This window comes from Pteronotus mesoamericanus, unplaced genomic scaffold, assembly GCF_021234165.1.
Source record: "Pteronotus mesoamericanus isolate MK-2021 breed Mesoamerican mustached bat unplaced genomic scaffold, CSHL_Meso_final scaffold_705, whole genome shotgun sequence".
Taxonomy (NCBI): Eukaryota; Metazoa; Chordata; class Mammalia; order Chiroptera; family Mormoopidae; genus Pteronotus; species Pteronotus mesoamericanus.
Window position 1 is genome coordinate 11,587,776 of NW_026555326.1, and position 19,065 is coordinate 11,606,840.

The window sequence follows — 19,065 nt, forward strand, 5'->3', positions numbered from 1 at the left end:
ATGGATTAATTTTTTTTTAATCCTTACCCGAGGCATTTTTTTCATTGCTTTGAGAGAGAGAGAGAAAGAGAGAGACATTAACATGAGAGAGAAACATCGATTGGTTGCCTTCTCGTATGCGCCCTGACCAGGGATCAAACCTACAACCTGGGTATGTGCCCTGACTGGGAACTGAACCTGCGGCTTTTTGGTCTGCAGGACGATGCTCCAACCGGGTTACACTGGTCAGGGCCTGAATAACTTACCTTTTATAACCCAAGTCCAAAATATATTAAAACTGATGTCAATTAATAGATGTAAAAGGACATTTAAGGGTATAAAGTTATGGTATGAAAGATATTTAAACAAAGAGAAACATTAAAACTAAAAATTTAAAGAAGTTAGTAACAGAGGGGAGTAACTGACAGGGGTGGTGGAAGCGTACTAACACATTGCATATAGTAAAAAAACGTGTACATACATACACACATACTTTTTGAGACATCAGATTCTAAGTCCTATGAGGACAGGCTCTAGTTTGTTTTGCTAACTTTGTATTCTCAGGATCCAGCATGATTCCTGGTGCACAGCAGGCTCTCCATAGACATTTGTTAAATGAGTCCATGCTCCACAGTAGATGCTGATTTGTTCTTTAGGAATATTCAACCTTAATGTTTTTTGTAATAATTTATGTGTGCTGGGCTAGGAACTGGGGATACAAAGATAAGTGGGATAGTGATCACCCTCAAGGAGCTCAAAGTATAGTGGTAAAAACACTAAATAATTTTAATGTAATATGGGACATGCAATGAACAAAATATGCACATATTGTAAAAGAATATGAAAAATGGAGACCAAACCAATCTATAGTGGGTTAGAATAGATTTTTTTTCTGTGAAAAATAATACCTTAGCTGAAGGAGGTTTTAATTTGGGTTTAAAACCTGGTATTATGTGCAAATTTGGGGATTATATACATTTTTCCAAAGTGAGGTTCTAGGGTATTCATCATACACTAAAAGGTTTACATCACTCCTAAAATATTAAAAAACCACTCAGTTAAAGGATATAAAAGGATTAGGCAGATAAAAGACAGGTGGTGGGGGTAGGATGACAGGGCTTTCTTTCCAGAGAGCAAACAGTATGACTAAAGGCACAGAGATAAGAAATAGCATGGTATACACTGGGAACTACACATGGTTTGGTACCGCTGAAAGGTAAAATCCAAAGATGGAAGTGGTTAAAAATGAAGCTAGGGAGGAGGATCAGAGGACTAATGACTGAGAGTCCTGAAGGCCACCCTAAGGAACCTGGAATCATTTAAATGGGGAAAAAACATGGCTGGGTTTGTTTTATATGGAGCACCATGGTGGCTACATGGGAGATGCATTTGAAAGAAACAACACTGTAGAAAGAGATACAGTATAGGAGTTTGCTGCAGTAGTCTAGATGAGAGATGATAAAGGCCTGAATTAAGATATTGGTGGAGAGGAGGCAACAGATTAAAGTAGTGCTTAGAAGGCAAAATCAGGAGGGAGGAATCAAGGATGACTGAGGCACCCAATTTATACAAAGAATATTGGAGAAAGAAAAGGTTTGGGAAGGGGGATTGGGGACGAGAAGATGACGAGTTCACTTTTAGAAACGCTAAAGTGCCTAAGGGCCATCCAGCTCAATATAAAATACAGATTGTGAAGGTAGAGCTGAGATATACCTAAGAGTTAAAAACCACCAAAATATGTGAAATCACCCAGGAATAGTATGTAGAGGGACAAGAGCAATATTCCAAGAAGAAAACACTAGAGGGTAGGAGTGGAAAGAGACCAGGAAGGAGAAAGAGAAGGAATGGTCAGAGAAATAACAGACACTAGGCGAGTGTGGTATCCTGAAACAAAGGGAATAGAGTTTAATGGAGTGTTAAATGAAGCAGGACTGAAAAATGTTCAAAGGATTTGGTAACTTGGAGTCCAGTGCTGACCTTAAGGAGAACAGTTTGAATAGTGAGGTAGAGGCAGGATCCAGGCTGTACTGGGCTCGGGGCAAGGCAACAGAGACCATAAGGACAAATTACCCTAGGGAGAGCTAAGAATGAGAGAGAGAGAAAATACTGAATAGCACACTAGAGAAAAATGTGGGATAAACGGAAAGTTTATAAAGCCAAGAGGAAGAAAGCAGTAGGCTAACAGGGTAAACAAACACGAGAAGGAACGGACGGGACACTGGAGGACGTGTTGATGATGTTATTAATTTATCATTATTAGCAGCAGCTATCCTTTATTGACCATTTACTCCAGGAACTCTAATGTCATTAAATCAGAAAACCATTAGGTAGGTTTGATTATCCTTATATCATAGAAAGTTGAGGCTTACAGAAGTTAACCCATTTACAGTATATAATAACTGTCAGGATCAGGATTCAGTTTGAAGTCTGTGTGGCTAATTCTAAAGCTTACGTTTTTAGACACTTCACAATAAGCTGCTCCAAGATAAAAAGCACAGGTGGTGAGAATGGCCTTAAATAGGTATAGGCAGCAATTTATTTTCTGCCATGGGAGGAAAGGAGTTGGGAATGGTTGTGATTATAGCTAATTACTTAGATTAAGAGGTGAGAAGTAGATCACACCACCATTGGCCTAGCTTTTATTTATAAATTAGGAGGCAAGATCATTTGCTAAGAATGAGAGAGGTGAGGATGAAAAAAGGGACTTAGAGGAGAGTGATAAAGACTCAGAGAAATTTGGAGAGAAATGGAGCAAGCAGCTGATTAAAGTCAAGAAAAAAATGATTTAGTGAGTTGATGGTGTCCAAAAACTCACGGCACTGGTAATGTGTAAAGTTGCATAATTTTCCACATCAGCCTGAATTAGATAGAAGAACTACAGCAGTGATCCAAGTGTGGAGTTTTGAAAACAGGTAAAGAAAGAAGAGGGTATGAGAAAGTATTCTGGATCTATAAATCCAGACCAAGAAGAAAAGGGGAGAACAGATTAGAAGAAAATACCTCTAGACTAGCCAGGAGACCCTTTGGCTATTATAAATCATTACCAGAGGAGACAGTTTAGATGCCATGTTTACATGACTCAGGAAGTCACGACTGAAAGGTGGAGAAATTAGGCATTTAGACCTGGGAGTGGTATGATAGAGACAGATGATAAAAAAGAAAACAATATATGAGGTCACCACAATGACTCTGAAATGGAACTTTAAACAAGGAAAAGAAAACAATGATTTTTATACATATGGGAAATGGAAGAAAAAGAGAAAGAAATCTATTACCTTTAGTATTTCATCATAGACCCCTTTCACATGGACAAAGAAAGCTTAAGGCTTTTACACAGCTAATAAAAAAAGCAACTGGAGAATTCATTAAGTCTAAAATAAATATGAAATTATAGAGAACCTAAAAAACAAGTAAAAGGATAAAAGCATTTTCAAACAGTTTTGCAAATAAAAGGTGCACAGGTTCTCATTAAAAAAAGAGAGTTAATATTTTTAAAATTGTGCAGTCTTGACCTCGGGACTTAGAATGTACATTGAAACTGATAAGTCTTATGACTGCATAGAAGATTCAAAACATGGTTTAGATAACAGTTGCTTTTCTAAAAAAAAAAACACAACACTCCTATATTGAAAATTAGCTACAGATTAAAAAAAAAAAAAGACAGCCACTTGTAGAACAGTTATTAAAGAACTTATTGAACAAAATCCTTTTTTGGATCATTTATTTATCCTTTTATTCATTTAACTAATATTTATTAGTGCCTAGTATGTGCCAGGCCCTAGGAATAGAACGGTAGGCAAGAGAGCATGGACACTGCTCCAAAGGAGGTTTTTGTAGTTTTTATTTTTTTAAGTTCATAAAATTTTGCTATTTTTTATTTTACTTTTTTAAAATTGTTGTTCAAGTAAAGTTTCATGGAGGAGATATACAAATAATTACAAAACAATGCGATAATGTAATTATAATGATATTATAAGGGAAGGGGGCAAAGAGTATTGTGGAAATATGCATAGGGACATCTAGTCCAATCTGGGAGAGGCTTCTTGGATGTTGAAATCTGAAGAATGAGCCAGAAAGAAGTGAAGGAGTATGGGTAAAAAGTCAAGAAAGAAAACGTTAAGGAAGGAGAAGATGACTAGGTACAAAGTGAAGTGAAAAATGGTGAAAGCCAAAGCTGGAGAGGTGAGAGATGGGTCTCAACATAACAGATCCTATAAACCATATTAAGAATTTGAACTTTATCCTGTGACCAAGATGTTACCTGAGGCTGACCAGCTTCAACATATGACCTCTAATTTCAGATTTCATTTCAAATAATCTTTCAGTTCACATAAAACAGGAAAAATTGAGGACAGGTTTTTCTCAGGTAGCCATGCCTCTCTAGACAGGTGCTGTTTATTAAGCAAATATAGGATTTTGGCAGAAGGCCTGCTTGAGTGTGGTTGGTAGGGTAATCATATGGGTGTAATAATTTATAGTTTTAATTTGAACATTTCACCTAAAATGTCATATGATGTGCTTGACTGTGATATTGTTATGTTACAGAATTACATGCTTATGATTTTGTAATGAAAGATTTTGTAATAAAAAGGAGGCATTTTTTTTGTGCCAGGCCCTGTATTTACTAGGCCACTACTACATGCTAGCAACTGATCTAGATGCTAGGGACTACACCAGAAAACAAAAAAGAGAATATCCTGGACCTCATGGAGTGTACCTCTAACAAAAACACAAACAATAGTGATAGAAGCTAAGAAGAAATTTAAAAAGGGAAATGAGATAGAAAGTGGCTGGAATAGAGGCTACTTTTACTAGGGTTGGGGGAGTCAGGTAAAGCTTTCTCAAAGTGACATTTTTACTAAGAAGTAAAAAATGATGAAGTAGCCCAACAAATATTTGGACATAAAACATTTCATGCAATGGAGTCTTTGGGTTTTAGCTTCTCATTTGTGAACAGCAGGTTTGAGAATTTAATATTGCACGTGAAAGGGATGTATTAGATGGCATAAAGCTCAGAAAGCTACTTTCTTGGTTCAATTTACCAATCACTTAATACATGATAACGTAACGGGGCACAGCCAGGCCCCCCTGCAAAGGGTATTTTGTAATGGGGTCCAGAGATTGGGGTGTCCAAGAAAAATATATTCTCCCCACCCCAGGGTGGGCTGCCATGGGGGATGGGAGCCTTGAGCAGGGCCATTGAAAAGTCAGTTTGCATGGCAATAATAGAATAGCTTCTTCCTCATTTGCAAAGAGGATTATTTTGCATACCACCAAAGCTAATCAGGAAGGTTTAAAAGACTTAATACAGAATGTAAGAGAGAGAGGAGAGACAGGGGCCTGCAGGAGAGACAAAGGGACACAGACTCTGGGGAACAGTGTGAAGACTACACGGGAAGAAAGAGGGGAGAAAGGACTCTTGCTAGTGGGCCATGAGAAGGTGCCACATGATTATGGATTAAGAGCAGGAGATCGCGGCGACGCAGTGGATGGTGCTGAGACCCGCGAGAGGCCTGCCTAGCGGAGCCCTGGACTTCTGTTCTTTTTTCTTCTGAAGGACGGTACCCTGACTGGCCTGACTTGCATGACTGGCATAACTGGGCAAAGGCGGGAAGGCAGGACAGTGTGTGTGCTGGTGGTTGTTTTGAAGGGATTTTGAGGTTTAAGGGTGACATTTAGCCATTAATCAAACCTGTATAACTTCTGAATAAATAGTTCCTTTCCTTTTCACCAAACTCTGCCATTCAGAGCCATAATTCCAAGGGCGGTGGGCGAAGGACCCACAACTGAGGGGTCCCGGGGAAGGACGGTGTCGTTTCGGTAATAGCTATCTGGGAATTGCCCCCCCCCCGGCCCCCACCGCCACGGGTCCTTTTGTTCGGTAACAATAAAAGTCTTAGAGGCTACAAAATGTCAATTTCCTCACTGACATCTTTATTTTTGTACTAACTAAAAAACTAATGTTAAATGTTATCATTTTTTTGAGTTAGTACTCGGCCTAAAAATAACCCTGAGTTGTCACCAAGGGCAACAAGGAGCCTTAGAAAAGTTAGAAAAGCAAAAGAATTACATGTCCAGATTTTTGTACATCGATACATTTGAATATTATGCAGTCAAAAACAATAATTATGAAAATTGCTTTAGAATCAAGATGATGGAGGAGTGAGAGGAAGTCACACTGACCTCCCCCCAGGACCAACCTGGAATAACAACTAAATGGAGAAATCACCTGGAACAAACAACTGAACAGTAGCGAGACAGGAGCCTTGTAACCTCGGAGACATAAGAATCAGCTTTAGCGCAATCTAACTGGTAAAGGGTGTGGTACAGACCTGAGAAGGTGGGTGGGGTGCCCACGAGTGGCAGCACCAAAGGATATTGAAACGGCCAACTGGATCCCCCCTGATGAGCAGGGTCAAATCCAAAAGCGGGGATCTCCAGCCTACAGCGCCAGAGCCCAAAAAGTATACAGAAAACAGCCAGCTGCAAAAAGCGGCAGGGTTGCTCTCTGCCAGAGACAGGCGGCTGGGGACGCAAAGAGCCTTTGAAAGGGCCCACGCATAAATTTTTATTTGCAGCCACTTACCTGGTCTCTGGCAAAGGTGGGGGCAGAGTGGACTAGATACACTTGAGGAGACTGGGGCAAGGAGGCTTTGAGGAGAGAACTGAGAGGGTAGCCGGCCAGATCTCCATGTTGACTCATCCCCCATGCAGCATCAGTCATCTTGCTCAGGCAGAGACCACTCACCCTGAGTGGCACCAACATCAGAGAACCCAATAGCCCCGCCCCAGGTGGGATTCCATCCCGCCCTCTGCTGTCTAAGCTGCCTGCTGAGTGCAGAGTGGCAGTCACAGACAGTAGATCCCTACTCAAGAAGGCGCAGAGAGGTCTGGAGACACTTGAGGAGAGACTGGGGACGGAAGCTTTGGGGAGAGAATGGAGAGAGTAGCTGACGGGATCCCAGTGCTGATTCCTCCTCCAATGGCTGCAACGAGAGAAGATCCAATAACCCTGCCCTAGGAGGGGCTTTGCCCTGCCCTGAGCTGTCTAAGGGGGCCTGCTGAGTGCAGAGTTACTAGATTAACAGCTGAAGGAGACAGCCACAAACTGTAATCTACTGTAAACAGTAGATTACTGGAAGTCTTGAACAGACTGCCTAAGGTCAGACAGGGACGACATATGACATCATCAGAGGCAGATCCAGAAAGGAAAAACAGCGGTCTCCACCATAGAAGTTCACATCACAAAGTTGGAAAATCAAGACACATCAACTTGAGAAGCAGAAGCGAAAAAGGAGTCTCACAAATAATGGGAAGACAAAGAAATATCCCCCACTCGAAGGGAAAGGAGGAATCCTCAGAAAGAGAACTAAATGAAATAGAGGCAAGTAAATTATCAATTGAGTTCCAAACAACAGTTCTAACAAAGCTCAATGAGCTCTGTGAGCTCAGAAAGAATTACCAAAAACTAAAGGCAAACTACAAGGAACTTACTGCAAACTCTATCAGCATGAAAAAGGACATAGAAACTATCAATAAAAGGCACGGGGAAATGAAGAATACAATTTCTGAGTTGAAGAACACAGTCGAAGGAATCAAAAGCAGGCTAGATGAAGCTGAGGGCTGAATCAGTGAGCTGGATGACAAAGAAAAAAATTCCCAGAAAGAGCAAGAAAATGTAAAACGACTCAAAAAGAATGAAGAGGTGTTTATGGAAATGCAGGACAACATGAAACATAATAATATCTGTATAATAGGGATTCCAGAAGGAGAAGGAAGGGACAGAGAACCTGTTGGAAAAAGTAATGATGGAAAACTTCCCTCATTTGAGAAGAGAAAAGTCACAGAAGTCCAGGAAGCACAGCGGGTCCCATTTAAGAGGAACCCAATGAGGCCCACTCCAAGACACATCATCATTAAAATAGCAAATATCAAAGACAAACAGAATCCTGAAGGAAGCAAGAGAGAAACAGGTAGTAACATACAAGGGAGCCCCAGTATGGCTAGCAGCTGACTTCTCAACAGAAACACTGCAAGCCAGAAGGGAATGGCAAGAAACATTCCAAGTCATGAAAAGCAAAGGCCTGCAACCAAGGCTGCTCTCCCAGCAAGGCTCTCAATTAAAATGAAAGGTGAAATAAGGAGTTTCCCAGACAAAAGAAGGCTAAAAGAATACACCTCCCTCATACCAGGATTGCAAAATATGCCAAAGGGACTGCTTTAAGAAGATGAAGAAAAAGAGTCTATAAATACCCAGTTCCTTTCACAGTTGCGAATACTTGATATCACCAATATTTTTTAATACTTAATCTGATTGTGACGATGTGTTATTTTAATTATTTCTTTACTATTTGTTTAAACTAAACCTATTTTTGTATATTTCTTATCTATTTCTATTACTTTTAAAAAGCTTTAATTGACTTTTTGGTATTATTTATCCATTTTTTGATTAAATGTTTGTAGCATTTTTTTCCCTAACAAAACAAAAACAAACCTTTAACCTTTTTTTAGATGTGTTGCAAATACTTTCCTATTCTATTATTTGTCCTTTAACTTTTTTATATGTATATTACTGTATGATCTTAAATGATAATATAGTCATATTGTCAATATTTTACTTTATAGCTTCTGGGTTTGAATATTTTACTTCAGGGTAAGAGACATATAATTTTGTATTTTCTCCTAAAACTCCTTAGATTCTACATATTGATTTTTAACTCACCTGAATATTTCTTGTATAATGTGTGAAATAGGCCTCTATATTTGTTTTATTTCAAGTAATAGTGGTCCATGCACCTTATTTGAATAAGCCTTATTTTACCCATTGATTTGAAATATAATCTTAATCATATATTACAGTGTTAGACAGATATATACATTTGTTTCTAGAATGCTCATTATATTTCATTGATCTATTTGATTATTTCTGTGCTGGTGTCATGTTGGTTTACTTGCTGAGACTTTATAATGGTTTTAAATTTTTTAATATTTTATAATTAACTTTGACATTTAAAAAAATAGATAAAACCAATCTGCATTTAAGAAAGAAAGAAAAAGAAAGAGAGGGATGGAACTCCTGCCTTTTGTGACAACATGGATGGAACTGGAGAATATTAAGCTAAGTGAAATAAGCCAGTTGATGAAAGACAAATACCATATGATTTCACGTATCAGTGGGCTCTATTCAACAAAATAAACTAACAAACAAAAGAAACCACAGGCGTGGAAACATGGAGCAGACTGAAAGTGACCAGAGGGGATGGGGAAAGAGGACAATGGTGGAAAAAAGGGGAAGGGACTAGACAAAGAACATGTATGAATGACCCAAGGACATGGACAACAGAGTGGGAATTGACTGTGGGAGCAGGGGGTGTAGTGGGATGGGTGGAAGGGAGTAAAGGGGGAAAAACTGAGACAACTGTGATAGAATAAACATGATTTATAAATTTAAAAAAGTAATAAAAATAAAATAAAGTTAAAAAATAAAAAAAATTATGAAAATTATACAAAGGATGCTAAATTTAAAAATAAAGATATTGTATTAGGGTGTTCCTCCTTTCCTACTTTCTAAAGTGTTTTAATAAAAAGTTTTCAAGAGACAAGGACAATGTTCTTCAAGGACAGAAGCATTAGGATGACGCAATATGAAACCTGGATCATAAAACAAAAATTTAATTTACTTTAAATCTCAAAAAGGATCTGTTTCTGTCATTTGTCACTTGAAAGAACAATTAAGAAAAAGTACTTTACACACTCCCCATACAGTAGACACCATCTTTCTTGGACGGAGCACTTCCTTCTGTACAGCATCAGCTGGCAGGAACATGGAGTCAGGGGAGGAAGAGCAGGGGGAAGGATGGGGAGAAGCAACAGTCCCCCACTATGGACTCCATATTGATCCACCCTGTGGACCTTATGCCCTGCTGAGGATTTAGCAGCCTTGGCCAGGGTGTACAGGTCTGGGAAGATGCAGGGAATGTCAATGACTGAGTTATGTGGTTCTGGGGTGGGGGCCATTGTCTTCACTTCCCAGAAGTACTGACTGGTGCTTCTCCTGCACTAGACCACCCTCCAGGCTCTGTTGGTCCCACCAGCCAAACTGCAAGGGCTTCTACCCTGCTTAGGTTCAGGCAAAACGGGACAGACTGAGTTGTGTGGCTACAGGACAGGAGCTACAACCCCACCCTGCCACAAAGCCTGTCTGGCACCTCCCCCTCATTGGAGGTCCCCTGACCTTATCCTCCTGGCTTCTGGTGGCTCATCCTGCTGAGCTCCATCTCCTCCCCAGCAGAATCTGGAACAGACTGAGTTGTGAGGCATTAGGATGGGGGCCATTTTTCCCTCACATGCCGGACTGGAGCAGAACCCTCCCTCACACAGCCAAGTACTGGTATGTTTGGGCCTGATAAAAACAGCTTGGCCTCACCCTGCCAACTCCCTGAGACCCCAACACAAAGGTGTGTGAGCACCCAGCAGGTGGCAGCTGGACTTGGTATAGCTGGGGATATTTGCCAAGTGGCCCCAGACCCAGCACTGGCACCAAGTCAGAATCTGAATCAATCTGGTGAGCACTACTTGCCCCTACTTGGTGACTCAATGAAAATCTACTTCATACAATTTGAGTGTTGCGAGAGGCTGTTTTAGTGACTGAACCTAACAGGGAGCTGGCAGGTGGAGGCAGGCAGAGGTGGGTCTTGGGGTACACTGGGACTTTTGCTGACTTACCCCCAGGATCGGTGCCAGTAAAAGCTGGCCTTGGTGCACAGCTTCGTTCTTCCCATGCTTACCCAGGCCCAGAAGAAGCAGGACAAACTGTGGATTGCTTGTAGTGCCAAACAGGTTGCCCAGGGCCCGTCACAGGAAGTATCTGACATTGGTTTATACCGGGGTCCCTCACAAAAGACCAAGAACAAACATACCCACAACCAGGTTCAGACAACATCAGAGCAGGATGCAATAAGCTTCACAAGCAGCATATCCTAGGGACATCTGGGCAGGCACCAGACCCTGCTAAGGTGAGTTCCACTTTGTGTGGTAGCACCTGCACATCAACTTGCACATTGTGGCCGGGGTCATGCAGCCAGCCTGAGGGTCAATCCCATGCATGAATGGGTCCACCGAAATCAAGATTCAATTACAACAGAGGGGTCCATATAATTCACACAAGGGACATTCTGGAGCACCCAGTGTAGGCGGATGATCAAGGAGACTGTACAACTGGACTCCACAGGACATGTACTACGTAAGGGCACCCCACCAAGATGGAGAGTCGTAGTAGATCTATCTAATACATAGAAACAAACAGAAAGAGGTAGCTGAAATGGGAAGACAAAGAAACATGCCCCAAGATATGGAAGCACCCCAAGTGTCCATCAGTAGATAAGTGGATAAAATAACTATGGGACATTTATACAATGGACTATAACTCAGCTGTAAAAAAGAAGAAAGTTTTACCCTTGCAATACTATGAGTGGATCTGGAGAAAGTTATGTTAAGTGAAATAAACCCCACAGAAAGACAAATGCCATGTGATTTTATTATGTGGAATCCAATAAACAAACTGAACCAACAAGGAAAATGGGGACAGACTCATAGATGGAGAGCAGGATGACAAGAGGAAAAAGGACCCATGGACATGGACAACAGTGTGGTGATTGCTTGGGGGGAAAGGAATATAAGGGGGCTAAATGGTAATGGAAAAACTATAATAAACATTAAATCAAAAAAAGAAAAAAGAAAAGGAAAGAAACATGGCCCAATGATGAATAGAAGAAATCATAAAAAGCAAGCAATTTATCAGATATAGAGTTCAAAGCAATGGTTATAAGGACACTCAGTAGCATGAAATAGACATAAAAACCATAAAATAGGACCAGTCATAAATGAAAAATGCAATATGTGAAATGAAGAATACACTGAAATAAATAAACAGGAGGTTAGATAAAGCAGAGGATAAAAATCAGTGACTTGAAAGACAAAGTAGAAAAAACACCCAATCAGAGCAGCAAAAAGTAAAAATAATTGAAATAAGGAAGATAGTTCAAGGGGCTTTGGAAAAAGATAACTTGTAACAACATCAGCATCACAGGGGTACCAGAAGAAGAGAGATAGAGCAAGAACAAAGGATTGAGAACCTATTTGAAGAAAGAGTAACCAAAAACTCCCCTAACCTGGTGGAGAAAAAAAGACTCACAAGTACAGGAGGCATAGAGAGTCACAAACAATATGAACCCAATGAGGCTCACATCCAGACACATCATAATTAAAATGGTAAAGGTTAAAGACAAAGAGAGAATTTTTTTTTTCCCCACAAATAAAAAAGCAGCAAGAGAAAAGAGTTAGTTATCTACAAAGGAAATCCCATAAGATGGTTAGCTGATTACTTAACAGAAACATTTCAGGCCAGCAGAAAATGGCATGAAATACTCAACTGAGATAGGCTATTGTTTAAAATTAAAGGAGAAATAAAGAGATTCCCAGACAAGGAAATGCTAAAGGAGTTTGTCACCACCAAACCAGAATTACAAGAAATGTTAAGGGGAGAAAGAATGAGGAGGAGGGGAAAGAGGAAGACAATGAGGAAGGAGATGGACAAGGATTGGGAAGAAGTAGAAGACAAAATTGAAGGCAAAGAAGAGGAAGAAGAAGAAGGAAAATAAAAATACAGAGGAGTAGGAGAAGATGAAAAAGAAGGAGAAGAAGGAGAAGAAGGAGAAGAAAAACAGAGGAGCAAAACTGAAAGAATAAAATGACAACAAATATGTTTCTATCAATAATCACTTTAAATGTAAATGGCTTAAATACTCCAATCAAAAGACACAAGCTGGCTGAATGGCTAAGAAAAGAAGACTCATATATGCTACCTGTAAGAGACCCACCTGAGAACAAGAGATACACACAGACTAAAAGTAAAGGAATGGAAAAAAGATACTTATCCAAATGGAAAGGAAAGAAAAGCTGGGGTGGCAATACTTATATCTGACAAAATAGACTTTAAAACAAACTCTATAATAAGGGACAAAGAAGGACACTACATAATGATAGATGGAAAATCCAACAAGAGGACATAACCCTAATAAACATTCATGCACCCAACATAGGAGCACCTAAATATGTAAAGCATATCATGATGGACATAAGGGAGAGATTGACAGTAATACAGTCATAATAATACAGTCATAGTAGGGGACTTTAACACCCCATTGACATCAATGGATAGATCTTCCAAACAGAAAATCAACAAGGAAATGGTGACCTTAAATGACACACTAGATCTGATAGATTTAATTGATATCTTCAGAACATTTCACCCTAAAGTGGCAGAATATACATTCTTCTTATTAAGCACACATGGAATATTTTCTAGGATAGACTACATTGTAGGATACAAAACAAATCTCAATAAACTTAAGAAGACTGAAATCATATCAAGCATCTTCTCTGACCATAATGGTATGAAAGTAGAAATCAATCTTAAGAAAAAAAACTGGAAAATACACAAAGACATGGAGGCCAAATAACATGTTACTAAACAATAACTTGGTTAACAATGAGATCAAAAAAGAAATAAAAAAAAATACCTGGAAACAAATGGAAATGAACACACAACAGACCAAAATCTATGGGACACAGTGAAAGCAGTCCTAAGAGGGAAATTCATAGCATTACAGGCCTATCTCAAGAAGCAAGAAAAACATCATATACACAATCTGTTTACACTTAAAGTAACTTAAAAGAAAAAAAGAACAACAAAGCCAAAAGTAAGTAGAAGAAAGGAAACAATAAAGATCAGAGTGGAAATAAACAAAATAGATTCTAAAAAATACATAAGATCAATCAATGAAACCAAGAGCTGGTTTCTTGAAAAAACAAAATTGACAAACCTTTTACTAGACTCATCAAGAAAAAAGAGAGAGGACCCAATAAATAAAACCAGTAATGAAAGAGGAGAACAAACAACTGACACTGAGGAAGTACAAAGGAGTATAAGAAACTATTACGAACAACTATATGCTAACAAATTGGACAATCTGGGTGAAATGGATAAATTCCTAGAAACATGCAATCTTCCAAAACTGAATCAGAAATAATTAGAGAATCTGGACAGATTACAGCTAGTGGAACTGAAGAAGTAAACAAAAAACTTCCAATAAACAGAAGTCCTGGATTGGATGGCTTTACAGGTGAATTCTACCAAACATTCTGAAAGGAACTAAGACCTCTCCTCCTTAAACTATTCCAAAAGTTTTAAGAGAAGGGAAACCTCCTACGCTCATTTTATGAGGCCAGCACTATCCTAATTCCAAAGTCACATAAAGATACAACAAAGAAAGAAAATTATAAGCCAATAATTCTGATGAACATAGATACTAAATTCCTCAGCAAAATATTAGCAAGCTGAATTCAGCAGTACATGAAAGAGATCATACACCATAGTGAAGTGGGATTTATTCTAGGGATGCAAGGTTGGTACAATATTTTTAAATTAAAAAAATGCAACAAAATGAAGGATAAAAAAATCACATGATCATATCAACAGATGCAGAAAAAGCATTTGATAAAATTCAGCACCCATTTATGATCAAAGCTCTCAGCAAAGTGGGGAGAGAGGAAACATACCTCAACATAATAAGGGCCATATATAACCAAACAACAGCCAACATAATACTCAAGGGGCAGATACTATAAGTATTTCCCTTAAGATAGGGAACAATCAGGGATGTCCACTTTCACCACTTCTATCCAACATAGTACTGGAAGTCCTATGTAATCAGACAAGAAGAACAAATGAAAGGCATCCAAATTGGAAAGGAATAAGTAAACCTGTCATCATTTGCAGATGACATGATACTGTACATAGAGAATCCTAAAGATTCTACCAAGAACTACTAGAACTGATAAATGAATTCCATAAAATAGTAGGGTACAAAATAAATATCCAGAAATCAGCTGCATTTCTATACACCAATGATGAACTGTCAGAAAGGGAACTAAGAAATCAATTCCATTTACAATTGCCTAAAAAAAACCCCACCCATAAGAGAAATAAATTTAACCAACCATGTAAAAGATCTATACTTGGAAAAATTATAAGACACTGAAGAAAGAAACTGAAGATACAAGTAAGTGGAAGCATATACTGTGTTCATGGATAGGATGAATTAACATCATTAAAATGTCTGTATTACCCAAAGCAATCGATAGAGTCGACACAATTCCTATCAAAATACCAATGGTGTATTTCACAGAACTAGACAAATATTTCAAAAATTTATATGGAATCACAAAAGACCCTGAATAACCACAGCAACCTTTGGAAAGAATAACAAAGTTGGAGGAATCATGCTACCTGATATCAAGCTATACTACAAGGTCATAGTAAATTAAATAGCATGGTACTGGCATAAAAACAGACATACAGAGCAATGGAACAGGACAGAGAGCCCAGAAATAAATCCATGCCTTTATGGTCAATTAAATATTTGACAGAGGAGGCAAAAAAACAGACAATGGGGTAAAAGCAGACTATTCAGTAAATGGTGTTGGGAAAATTAAACAGATACATGTAAAAAATGAAACTGGACCACCTTCTTACACCATGCATAAGAATAAACTCAAAATGGATTAAGGACTTAAATGTTAGATTCAAAACCATAAAAATTCTAGAAGAGCACACAGGCAGTAAAATCTTGGACATTTCTTATACCAGTATTTTTTTCTGATATATTTCCTCAGGCAAGGGAAACAAACAACAACAAAAAAATTAAACAAGTGGAACTACATTAAACTAAAAACTTTTTGCACGGCAAAGGAAATCATCAATGAAACGAAAAGAGAACTCACTGAATGGGAGAACATATTTACCAAAGATATATCTGATAAGGGGTTAATATCCAAAGTTTATGAAGAACTTATTCAACTCAACACCAAAACCCCCCATAGAATCCAATTAAAAATGGGCAAAGGACCTAAACAGACACTTCTCCAAAGAGGACAAACACATGATGCTCATTGTCACTAACCATCACAAAAATGCAAAATTAAAACCACAATGAGATATCACCTCATCCCTGTCAGAATGGCTATCATCAATAAATCCACAAATAACAAGTGCTGGCAAGGATGTGGAGAAAGGGGAACACTTTTGAACTATTGGTGGGAATGCAGATTTGGGCAGCCATTGTGGAAGGCACTATGGAGATATGTCAAAAAATAAAAAATGGATCTGTCCTTTGACCCAGTGATCCCACTTCTGGGAATATATCCAAAGGAATCCAAAACACTAATATGAAAGAACAAAAGCACCCCTACATTCAATGCATCATTATTTATAATGGCCAAGATATGGGAAGCAGCTCGTGTCCATCAGTAGATAGATAAAACAACTATGGGACATTTATTTACACAATGGAATACTACTTAACCATAAAAAAGAAAAAATTTATCCTTGCGACAACAATAGATGGACCTGGAGAACATTATGCTAAGTGAAATAAACCATCAGAAAGACAAATACCAAATGATTTCACTCATATGTGGAATCTAAGGAATAAACTGAACAAGCAAAACAGAGACAGACTCATAGGTAGAGAATAGAATGACAGGTAAGGAATGAGGAGGGAGGAAAGGGGATGGAAGGTTCAAGCAAAAAGGAAAAAGGACTCATGGACATGGGCAACAGTGTGGTGATTGCAGGGTGAGTAGGCTATAAGAGGACTAAATGGTAATGGAAAAAATACAATAAATTTTTTTTTAATTACCATAAATAAATAAATAAATAAATAAATAAAAAATGGCACTGCCTTATGTTCCAGTGATTTTACTTTTGGGAATATATCTGAAGGAGACCAAAACACTAATTCAAAAGAATATATGCATCCTCATGTTCATTGCAGCATTATTTACAAGAGCCAACATTTGGAAGCAGCCAAAGTGTCCATTAGTAGACGAGTGGATAAAAGCGGTGGTATACCTACACATGGGACTACTACTCGCTTGTAAAAAAGAAAGAACTCTTACCTTTTGTGACAGCATGGATGGACCTGGAGAGCATTATACTAAATGAAATAAGCCAGCCAGAGAAAGACAAATACCATATGATTTCACTCATATGTGAAATCTAATAAACAAAATAGACTCATGAACAACAGACTGACAGCTGTCAGAGGAACGGGAGGTTGCTGAGCCTTGTGAAAAAGGTGAAGGGATCAAGCCAAAAACAAACAAAAAAACCAAAAAACCTCTTAGACACAGACAATAAGATGGTGATTACCAGAGGGAAAGGGGGGATAAACAGTGATGGAGACTTGACTTGGGTTGGTGATACACTATAAAATATACAGATGATGTATTATAGAATTGTACATCTGAAACCTATATAATTTTATTAACCAGTTGCACCCAAATAAATTAAATAGAAAAGTAAAAAATTTTTTTAAAAAATACTTGGAATGGCTGGAAAAATGAGGGGGGAAGATCCATACTTAGATGGTCTGAGCTTTCCAAATATTAAGAGTTGGCCAACAAATACTTATTAAGTGCTTGCATTTGAGGCGGGATACAGCTATGAACAAGACAGGACCGCAATAATTCATAAACAAATACATAAATGATATCAGTGCTTTGATAAATGCTATGAAGAAAATAAAAGAGTAACTCAACGAATGACAGTACAAGCAAGAGGCTTACTAGATAAAGCTTTTATAAAACAGGGACAGTGTGTGTCTTATTTATGTTTGTACCCTCTGAGCTTTATGTAAGTTGATTGATGGTTGGGATGAATGAAGGTGGCCAATCGGAAAGAAAGGAGTGTCAGAAAAAGATCTGCAAAGCACGGCAGCAGAGGATAACGAATGTGTTAACGCACAAAGGAAACGTCACAGTGTGAAGATCTCTCAAGTGGCGGCGGCAAATTCCTCCATAACCGAATTCAGCATTTGACAACTAACCAGCAAAGCCCCACGTGTACCCAGGAGCCAGCATCGATTGGATTATTGCGCACTCTGCACCCGGAACCACACTTTTCCTCAATTCCTGGGCCTGGGTCGCAGTCCAGATGCTTCGGAGCATTTTGGGGATAGCTCCCTTCTCTCAAGGCACAGGCTCTAAGCGCTGAGGCCACTTGCCACTTGAACGCTTCTAAAAGTAGGCAGGAAAGCGGAGGGTAGAGTGGGGTGGAATGGAGGCTGGGTGGGGGCGCTGGCTGCCTCAGGCCGCCTCTCGACAAGGGCGGAGAGCACAGGACACAGCAAATTCCACACCCTCCCCAAGCTCCAAGGAACGGACGAGGCGGGCGCCCGCCGCGAACGAGGAGAGCAAGACACTGGTCAGCCTGCATCACGGAGGCCGCGAGACGATTCTGAAAAATGAGGCTGAGGGGTCCCGGGGCAGGACGCAGTGGCTCACCTGGGAGGTAATCATGATGCTGGAGTCTATTAGGAAACTCATGGAGAAGTGTAGGGAGAGTTTGTGCCTCCACTAACCACTCCCCGAGGTAGAACAACTGGAACCGCCAGCCACTTTACACAGGTGCCCTTCGACCTGGGGCCGCCGCTGGGACCGCAGCGCGTCAGCCAGACGCCATCAAACTGCGCCCTAGCCAGCCAATCAGCGCCTACGCCCAGTGCCTTCTCCACGCCCCCACCCCCGGGTAGGAGTGGGCGGGGCGGATGCGAGTCGCCTAGGATCTGAGGCCCAGGGGTGGGGCCAGGGAAACTTTTGGAGGCGGGGCTTAATTAGAGGTGGCCTAGCTAAAAAGGGAGGGATACGATACTGTAGTCTCAAAATCCAAGAGCAGATGTAAGGTAGTATTTTCATTTCTGAGGCTGAAGGGGGTGGGGGCTGACCTCATATTTTAAGTGGTAATTCCATTTTGTAATGGTTATAGTGGTTATTAGCTAATAATGATTATTATAATGAGAACATAATTCAGGCATTGTGTTCTAAATGTTAGAACTGTTACTTGGCTCCACAAACAATTGCACAATTAAGTTGAGTGAAGAGTTGAAAGGCAGGTGAGGTATTTTTTGTTTGTTTGTTTTTGTTTTTGTTTTTTTAGCAAACTTAGCTAACCAAGTAGATTTCTGA

General features: G+C 39.4%; 1 protein-coding gene across 1 annotated transcript in view; it reads right to left on the minus strand.

Annotated features, from left to right (window-relative positions):
- Positions 1-18,524, minus strand: part of GPR89A (G protein-coupled receptor 89A) — a 70,050-nt gene extending 51,526 nt beyond the window's left edge. Inside the window, exon 1 of the mRNA XM_054563260.1 lies at positions 18,385-18,524. Within this exon, the coding sequence (XP_054419235.1) occupies positions 18,385-18,426 (42 nt within the window). The 5' untranslated portion in view covers positions 18,427-18,524. The remainder of the gene's footprint in view (positions 1-18,384) is intronic.
- Between the last annotated feature and the right edge of the window lie 541 nt (positions 18,525-19,065).